A 9,452-nucleotide genomic window follows, 5' to 3' on the forward strand; every position below is an offset into this window, starting at 1 on the left:
AAAACCAAAGTAAAGTAGGGATCTGCCAACTGCTTGTGGGGGTTCCTGGACAGCTGGAAACAAGTTAGGAATATTCAAAGTAGAGTCAAACTCTCGTAACAGCATTGCTACTCTAAACAGTATTACTTTTGTCAACTGTATGTGACTGAAGAACTCAAAATACCACTCCTTCCTATCATTTCTATAGATCTTTGGATACGACTGTATTTAGCAAACAGTACAAGTATGCACTATCAGCTTCTAATATTTCTATTCTTAGAAACTTTTATCAAATCTGCCTTTGAAGAAACCAGAAGCTGTCCATAAGAAGTGAGAAGTTATGGACTTCATCTTTGCTAAATCCAGATAAAAAGCAACTCTCTATTTGGTTTAGGCTATCCATTTTTGTTCAGAGGAGCTGCTCATTGGTTTGTCCCTTTTAGTGAAACTTTTTCTAAAAAACCCAACAAAACAAATTAGTTTAGACTTTAGATCTAATTAGAGTCTCATTGTTTATGCACATACACAGTATTATAAATCCAGAATTTATGTAGGAAGGTCCTATCTTCCTTAACAAGGCTGAGTTTATACTGCTGAATTCAAATGCTACCATTAAAGCCAATATATTTCTTGATGAATGTGCATGACATTAGCATCTTTCCCTGAAATCTTGCACCTTTTTCTAACAAAATATGTATTTTAACTGGAAACACTGAACTCAAAGGCTGAGAAGAGATTTTCAGAAGGCAGGTAGTGCTAAACAAAATATATTTTCCACTAAAAAGCTATGAAAAAAACTAAAATAGATCAAATACATAAAAATGTAAATATTTGTTGTATCTAAAACATACCGATTTGTGAACAAGTCACAATTAAAGCTCAATTACTAGTTTCCAATGAAATGACCATGCACCTTGACTACGTCAACATTAACTAATCCTTAGGATATATACACACACGTTTTAAGGAGCCAAACAATTTTTTTTCTTCATATTTCAATAGTGCTTGAGGGAAAAGAAAGCAGCAGTGCATCATAACTCACTACAGATTATCTTGTTACTCAATAAACCAAAACTTCTCTACTGGAAAAGCATCCTTTAAAACTACTATTGCTGGAGAAAGTTGGGACCTGAAGTCTTATTAATTACCTTTGCATGCCTTTAAGAAATAAATACAAGCCCTGGGTAAACCAACACAGCAGCATAATAAACTATAATTAGAAATTTTCTGATTTCAAATGGGAAAGTATCCAGTTAGATTCTTACATTAGTGAAGAGTGAATTACTAAATCACATATAAGAAGCGATAACATTTTAATTAGATAAACTTCAGACTATGACATGTGCACTAACAATTTGGGGAGAGGGCAGCAGAAGAAAAGCATGCATTTGTTCCCCATCTGCATAATTTTCAACACTGCAGTTCCAACGCAATTTAGGAATGAAAGCCAACTATGAAATGGTCCATCCTTAAGCTAAAAGGGAAACAAAGTATTTAAGTCATACCAAACACTGCTGAACAGGAAGAGGATCTTCCAATGGTGGTCTCCTAACTATAAATTTAAACCAAGAGAACTTCAACATGCAACAGAACTACTCTGTTGTTTAAAAAAAAAAAAAAAAAAAATTACAATCACTGAGGATTTTGCATACTTCGAATTTTGCCTTTTTAGAGAAAATGGCCTTACTTACTTGGATACCTGTTTAATGTCAGCGACGCAAAAGCAAATAAGATTAGTGGAATATTTAAAAGATGAATTTATGTGCATTAGCTAGAGACTGTCAATGTATTGAGCAAATCACATTTTTAAACCTTTTGTTAAAGATTTAGCTCCAAAGTCCTGGCTTCCAGATCTGTTCCTTCCCCACACCTGCCAACTTAATCACAAGGCATTTTGCTCTCCTTTTCCTCAGTCCTTCAAACTGGAACTAGGTTCCCACAACTGAATTTTGTTCTGGTGTGGTGTAGTGTACTGTACTATGTATTTGCTGGTTTAAATAGTATTAGGTCTTTAATCCTTGAACAGTGAATACAGCTAGGAATGAAAGCCAGAGCAAACATTTGCACATTCACTTAATGCTAATGAGAGCTCAAATGCAACTCAGGTCCCCTCCCCAGTAAAAACAAAGGTTTGCTGGTGATGATCACAGTGAAAACCTAGATCACTTCTGAGAACATTACTTTCGTAATTATTTAAGGAATAGTCTTTCCTAACAGGTTCAAATTCAAGACGTTGAAAACTAAATATTCTTTTACAAAAATATTAGTTTTATAGACGAGGCATAATTGTTTCTAAAATGAATATATTTTATGTAGATGTAACTTCGATTATAGCTTAATGTTGTCTGTATTCTTGGTTAGGACTTGCAAGTAGACTTCATGAATAGTGCTGAGAAAATGGGAATCATTCTGAAGGAAAAAAAAAGAAACACATTAGAAACATTAGTAAAAAGATGCAGACAAAGTTTAATTTAATGCCATTTAAGTTGTGCGTAAGGACTCCTTATAGTGCTAGCTATCTGAGAGTTAAGAGAAGGGAACTAGCTTCGTACTTGTACAAAAGGCGAGGCTTTTTGGACAACATACAGACTGAGCCATGAAGCTGGTAAGATAGCTGAAGAGATCACTAAGCACACTGGATGCTCAAACAAACCACCAACCAGAGGTCGCTAGGTCAGTCTTGGCCACATAATTTCACCTCCCTCCAGAGGCCAAACCTTAGTCTTAGACACAGGGAATTCCATCCCGTGTACAGGCTCCCAAATAAAGTCTATGTGAGTGTCAGAAATGATGTTATTTCTGTCTGTCAGACCAGCCTGAAAGGCATTGCAGTGTATTATACAAGAATTCTCGTGTCAAAGCATTACTGGGAAGTGAATTAGTGTAATCTATAGACAATATTTAGAGATATTTCCTGGGTCTAATTCCTTCAAATAACAAGTTTACAAAACTGGTATCTAATCCTCTAGCTTGAAGATGTAATATTCTTTTTACAAGATCTGCATAGCAAATTTGGTATCCTGCTTGGAGTGCTGTGCAAGTACTCCCATGCTGCAGGGTATGCCTGTTTTGGTCTTCATTCAGCTACATCTCTATATAAAGAGAAGATTAGGGACAAATATTCCAATCAGCTCTCTAAAGTCACCACAATGATGTTCTTCAAACTACTAGGTGAGAATCAGTGCGTTATGTTTCTAATGAGAATAAGACTTCTGGCAGCTGAGCTCAGTTGCAAGACTTACAAGTAAGCTAGTTTAAGTCTTTAAAGAGGAAAAAAACCATACACAACAATACACAAAAACGTTATGCAAAAAGGAACAACATAGATAAATCAGGCAACCTAGCTGATGATGGGATCTGGTAGCGGCCCTTTTTGGTCCCAACAACTTCATCACTGGGAAGATACTGTTTACTATTTTTAGACTTGCATTCTGGTATAAGCTCTACTAACATCAGCATGGAGGGGGCAAGAGAATCCTGAGTTAACAAAGAACGGTTTGCCATTCATGGCAACTTCACCATGACATTAGAGGTCAAAATGATCTCATTGCATGGCTACTCCCAACATCACAGATTTAATTCAACCGAACTTTTTAGTCCCTCGAAACATCAGAACTAGAACTTTGCAATTTCCATTTCAAAGACACAATCTTCAGTTAAAGATCAGGAACAGTTGTAGGGAACTGGAAACAGGAAAGCTTTCCTTGGAAAAGCAGGAACACTTACAAAGACAACAAAACCAACCCCTCCATCCCCATACCAGGGCTTCTACTAGCGCAACTTTTTCCTCACTTGTCCACAAATTCATATGGATGTGAAAGGACACATCCAATGTACAGCTCTGTCCTTCTAAGTCCTCCATCTCACAACGAAAAGGAGCAAGCTGTGCTATACTATGTTTACAGTGTGGAGTAATCTACCCCTTCCAACAGAAAGGAACAATTTTTGTAATGTTTCAGGGCAAAAGGAGTTACAGGGGTACAGAATTTCTCAGTACTGGCTACTGTACTTGGAACCCCATCCCTCAGAAATTGAGCTCTGTAAAGACAGGACCTTTATTAGATGTATCAGTGCTTCTTGAAGCTGAGACCTACTGAGAACAGTAGGAGGTATAGTCTGAATTTCTGTTGTTCCAAGTGTTAAAGGCGAAGAAGAATTGACTTTATTCTCCACTTCAGTAGCTTTTGTAGCTGATTGCTGAAAAACACTAGGAGACAAGAGGATTGAAGGTGTTACTGTAGTCGTGGCTGTAACAAACTGCTGAGGTGCAACCTGTAAAAGAACACAAAATTAATAAGCGCTGAGTCCAGTAAGAATGAATGCTGTTATACAGGCTGGAGAGATGAGCATTAAAAAAAATAATTAAATTGTAGCCACTATTATTCAGTCAGATATTACAGAATAGCTGCTCTTAATGAAGAAATATCTACCCATGAAGATTAATATCAATAGTAATTCTCATTTTAAAAGCTGAAGAAGGTAAGAGTCTTCAACATTCTTGTATGCAGACTTCTTCCTCCTCATGTGGTTGCTACCAGAATTTTTGAAACATAACACATGGAATAAAAGATGAGCTTTTCAACTAGTTGTTTTGCAAATTATTACTCCCCTTACGAGTTTACAGAAAGGCTATTCCTGCTTCCCAGCCCCCCACCCCCTGCTTCTATGGTCTCCAACAAATACAATTTGAAGTGAAGTATCTCAAAGATATTTAAAATGACTGATGAACTATAACTGAAGCATTGGAGTACACTGAAATATTCTTATGCTAAGTACAATTTCCTTGGGGGGAGGGGGAGACAGGAATATTTTGAGGACCATCTTCCCACCTCATTCTTCCACAGATCTGTGTCCATTTCATTACAGAAATCCACACACTGCCTTTACCACTTTTTCTTTTAAACATAAATTGCAAATGTATAGGCATATTATATTTGCATAAAGTAGATGTGAATAAACATCAGCTCTGAGCAATTCTGACATCTCCTGATAACTGCAATTATTATTCAGTACAATAATCTACATCTTGCTCAGGCTTCTAGAATGACCAACATGGTGGAAAAAAGAAGAAAATAAACAAGCCAAATCTGACTCAGAAGAAAGCAAGACTAAATGTGATATGTAAAGATGTTTGATACGTCAGCAGAAAGAGTTCCCCTTGGACAATCAAAAATCTTCAAAAGAAAAAGAAACTGCAAAGCCATCCAAAGTTAATGCATATATAACAACATCAACAACAGTAGAACTAGCAAATTGATTTTGTTATAGTCAAAACTGTGAAGACTTACAGTGTCTTTTTCACGCTGAAGACGTGTTTAAACCCACAAATGCAGTTTACCACACAACATGCACACGTTTCTTAAAATTCCGAAGTCCATGTAAAATGCTTTTATTTAGATAATTATTTACTAACTGTGTCAAGAACAGACTCTATAGTTTGTCTTATAGCAGGCCAGTAGCTAGAACAGCTTTTTACTTTACGCAGGACCATTTTTACTGCCTTCACAATCAGATCTGGGCATGCTACTAAAAGTGCTTTTATGTAGTGCAAGTTGGACAAGAATGAGGCAATTTTACAGATTTGAAAAAGGAGGGTGTGGGTAAAGGAAAAGTAGAATTAAATTACAGATGGTATCCTGAAAAGAATACATAACAAAAAGGCAATTAAAAACAATTCTTGAACACTTGACTATTAGCACTTTTTTTAACTGCAACCTGAATTTTTATATTGACGTTTTGAACTGTTATTCAAAGGCAATTCTAATAATGTTAAATCTGTATCCAGATCACTAAAACTTGCTATTAGAAAGTTTTGCAGTAACAAATGCTTGTTATTCTTTTTCCTCCTCTATCTTCCATTTTTTTCACTTTGTATCTTTTTCATAAAATACAAGGTATCTCAGGAAAACTGAAAGAGACAGCAAGGCAAGGATTGCATTTTTATGCCTCTGTGGTGCTTAAGGTTGGGCTAAGGCTAATAGACGCTACTGCAATATCATAGCATTAATACTAGCATTACAAAATAAAAAAAACAGTTCAGATGGTGCAAAATGAATGCAAGATTGCAGATCCAAAAATGTATTCTCATTTCTGCATTAGCATCAACAATAAGAGGCACTGTACAACAAAAAAGCATACTTATTCATAGCACTCTACAGAAACTCCCCCTTGCTTCAGTACAGCTTGTTTCTGCTTCATAACAGCACTTTAAATATGGTCAGTGGGCAAAGACTATTTGAGATACCAACTGTTTACCACAGTTTTATACCTTCTCCCCCCCTTTTTTTTTCCTCCTTTTTTTTTTTTTTAAAGAAAACCAACAATCAATTAGCAGAAGTATTTATTCACTTACTTGACTTGCTTTAGACAAAGTCTTTGGCTGTGGAAATACTTCCGATTCCTTGTTTTGTTGTACAGTCTAAGTTAAAAAGAAAGCATAATTCACAAGTTAGCATCACAGCTCAATTTCCAGTGGTGTTCCTCTGTTTTTATGACAGCACAAAAATGCAGATTTCAACAGATTTTAGATGTAATTTGATCCATTTTGTAAAACTGATATAATCAATGGGAAGTTGGAAAAAGAGGAAAGATTTGAATTTATGTTTTATGTTTTCAATATTAGAGCAAACCTGTAAAGCCATAACAAAACACTTCTGAAGAAAGACTACTGCAGTTAAAAAAAAAAAATCTAAACATTAAACCACTGAAACTGGGAACAAAACAAATGCTACCAAGTGAAGAGTTCAGTACCTTGTAATCAGTTTGGTAAATTGCCAGGAAGGCTGAATTCAGTATTTTTTTTCTCTAGGAGTTTGATCTAATCACCTCCACAAAAATTAAATGCTGTTTTCTGCTAGAATTTCAGAAGTATTTTATACCTTTACAAACAGCATCCAGATATTTCTTTAGCCAGATTTCAACACTATAATATAATAAAATTGAAGCATTTAAAAATGTTAGAAAACACAATAAAAGGCATATAGATGAAGTACTTTGGTAATTCCTGTGTCATTCTTTGAAAGGCTTGTTATAGCCATTTGGAATACCTCTTGGCAACATAGAACAGGAAAAAACTTTTGCAACAGACAGTACTTAGCTTACTTGAACTGCAATGAAAAACACTCAGGGAATTGATAGTCCTTAACGACAAAAATAAAATTAGCTTTATGAAGTGGCAACAAGCACAAGATCAAATTCTTGAAGTCTAATTACACAAGAGTTAAGAAATATTTTGCTAGTTTGAGGGTATATTTGGACTATGGAGAATTTTGTCTAATGATTCTATGTACACACAGTGGACATGGTGGAAGGAAAAAAAAGGGTGTAAGACTGGCATATGAAGAGCTAATTCCCAAGGCTATCAAGCAGACGTTGAATAATTGCAATCAAGGGCAGTTGTGGTTAAACCTAGCCAGCTTTTCTAAATGCTAAAAGATGTCACAATCTTCAGTCAAATCTGTACCAAGATTTAGTAGTACACGAAACTGTGCTCAGAATGCACAGTTCTTCAATACTAGATGAAGTTAGCTGCTCAATGCTGTACTTGGACCTCCTCCTCCCTCTGCAAAATGAATCAGTCCAAACACCTCAAAAAGGTGATCACTAGTAAAACAATCCTAGCATGCAGCAGTCTTCTGGAAAATTTTCAAGAACAGCAGTACATTAGAAATATGGTAATTATAAAGACAGCAGGTGAAAACACACCCATTTCTTAAACATTAAGACAGGGATAACTCATCTGAAGACAGAAAAGCAACACTTGAAAAATACAGTGTATTCTAAAATAAGGCTTAGGACAAGTGACAGGCTGAAGAGTTGAGCTTTTAATTAGATCTGTTATGAGTAAGTCATCACCATATTCATAGCAAAGAATAGCAGCTGACCCAGGCAGGGCTACCAAAGATCTTGTTAAAACCCAGTGGCAAGCACTGAATAATAATAAACATTAGGAAATTCATGCAGATGTAGCTGTAAGTAGTTTTGTTTGGTGTTTTTTATTCTTGCATTATCACTGTACCCAAGATGCAAGAAGACACAATCAGACACTGGCTTAGTCTGCATGAATGTAAATAAAATAAAATAATAATGCAACAAAACAAAGAGAAGTCTTTGGATAACCTCAGAAGTGGGTACTACAGAAAGTTACTCCCTTTGGAGAAAAAAGAAATCCAATAACCCAAACTCATTAATGTCTTTACTACTGAGGTAGCCAATTATACAACAGAGCAACACTAATCGATAGAAAATAATTTATAACACAAAGCCACACACATTAACCTTACAGACTAGCAGTGACATTGTCACCTAGTTTCTCAAAAGAAATTTACTGTTTTGGCTTATATTAAGGCATAGACAATAGATTTTCCTCCAAGGAAAAAAAAAGTTTACGAGGTCCTCTGTAAGCAATACAAGGATAAAACAAACCAAGGCCATCAACTAGACAAAATAAATCAGTTTATGATCCATTTTACTAAATAACTAACAATATCTCAATGTAGCCCACAGGTAGCCCCAGCAGAAGGGGGTCAAAATTGAAGGAGTACAAAACATCCAAAGCAAAATAACCAGAAACAGGAAATTGTTAATTTTGTACCTTCAAAGAAGGTACAGGCTAGACTTCCACAGCATCAACTCTCGTAACACTGATCAGTTTGTAACCTTCTGTCCCTTCTCAGATTATCAGTTCTTAGCAGTATTTTTCTGACACAAGTACAGATGAATTCTTTAGGACTTATTCATCCCCTAATAGCAGCAGCTTGAAAAACCTCCTCCTCTACAGACAGGCCTGTTACTGATAGCAGATGCTAATGATAGAAAACTAATTGGATTCCTAAATTAGCAATTCAATCAATATCACACAGTGGATTATTTTTAAAAGGCTAATATATATGAGCACATTTTCCAAGGGAAAATACACAGTCTAAAAACAGTCTAAAGCTTCATGGATATAAAAACCCACAGAATACCTGAAGGGGAGAGATTATCTTGCTGTTCAAGGATGATGGCTTACTGTGAGATTCTTTGAAGCTTTCTGGTGTTGCAAGTTGGCCAACCGAGGCAGAGATGTTTGGTGTTAAGGAAGTCTTAGTGAGAGACTGCTGTTGCATTTGGTCATGCTGTGGGGTCAACCTGAGTTTCTGGAGAAGATCAACACTTGTATGGGATGTATTTGAGACAGTTCCTGTATTTGTTGATGTCAAGGGTGCTATAAGCTGGCTTTGGCCAGCCATTAGATTTTGTGGAGCGTGGTTCACTTCAGATGGCGGCTGATTCACTAGTGGGGATATCTGCTTGGCAGCTTGCTGCATAACGTGCGTTATACTGTTGTTTTGTTTTAGGCCAGGAAGCATCTGAGCAGGGGCAGCTTCCATTGTCGAGGCTGAATTAAGAATAGGGCTTAAACGAACTGAATAGCTTGAAACATTTTTTACATCAGGCTGGGAAACTGAAGCTGGCGGTATTAGCATAGGTGT

General features: G+C 36.2%; 1 protein-coding gene across 1 annotated transcript in view; it reads right to left on the reverse strand.

Moving 5' to 3' along the window:
• Positions 1 to 2,307: 2,307 nt before the first annotated feature.
• LOC104073441 (mRNA-decapping enzyme 1A-like) overlaps positions 2,308 to 9,452 on the reverse strand; it is a gene marked incomplete at its 5' end in the record, with an annotated part of 11,637 nt that continues 4,492 nt past the window's right edge. The window contains 4 exon segments of the mRNA XM_009573205.1: positions 2,308 to 2,388; positions 4,033 to 4,251; positions 6,332 to 6,397; positions 8,946 to 9,452. The exon segment at positions 8,946 to 9,452 is cut by the window's right edge and continues 18 nt beyond it. Of these exon segments, the coding sequence (XP_009571500.1) occupies positions 2,308 to 2,388; positions 4,033 to 4,251; positions 6,332 to 6,397; positions 8,946 to 9,452 (873 nt within the window).

This window comes from Fulmarus glacialis, unplaced genomic scaffold (assembly GCF_000690835.1).
Source record: "Fulmarus glacialis isolate BGI_N327 unplaced genomic scaffold, ASM69083v1 scaffold44782, whole genome shotgun sequence".
NCBI lineage: Eukaryota > Metazoa > Chordata > Aves > Procellariiformes > Procellariidae > Fulmarus > Fulmarus glacialis.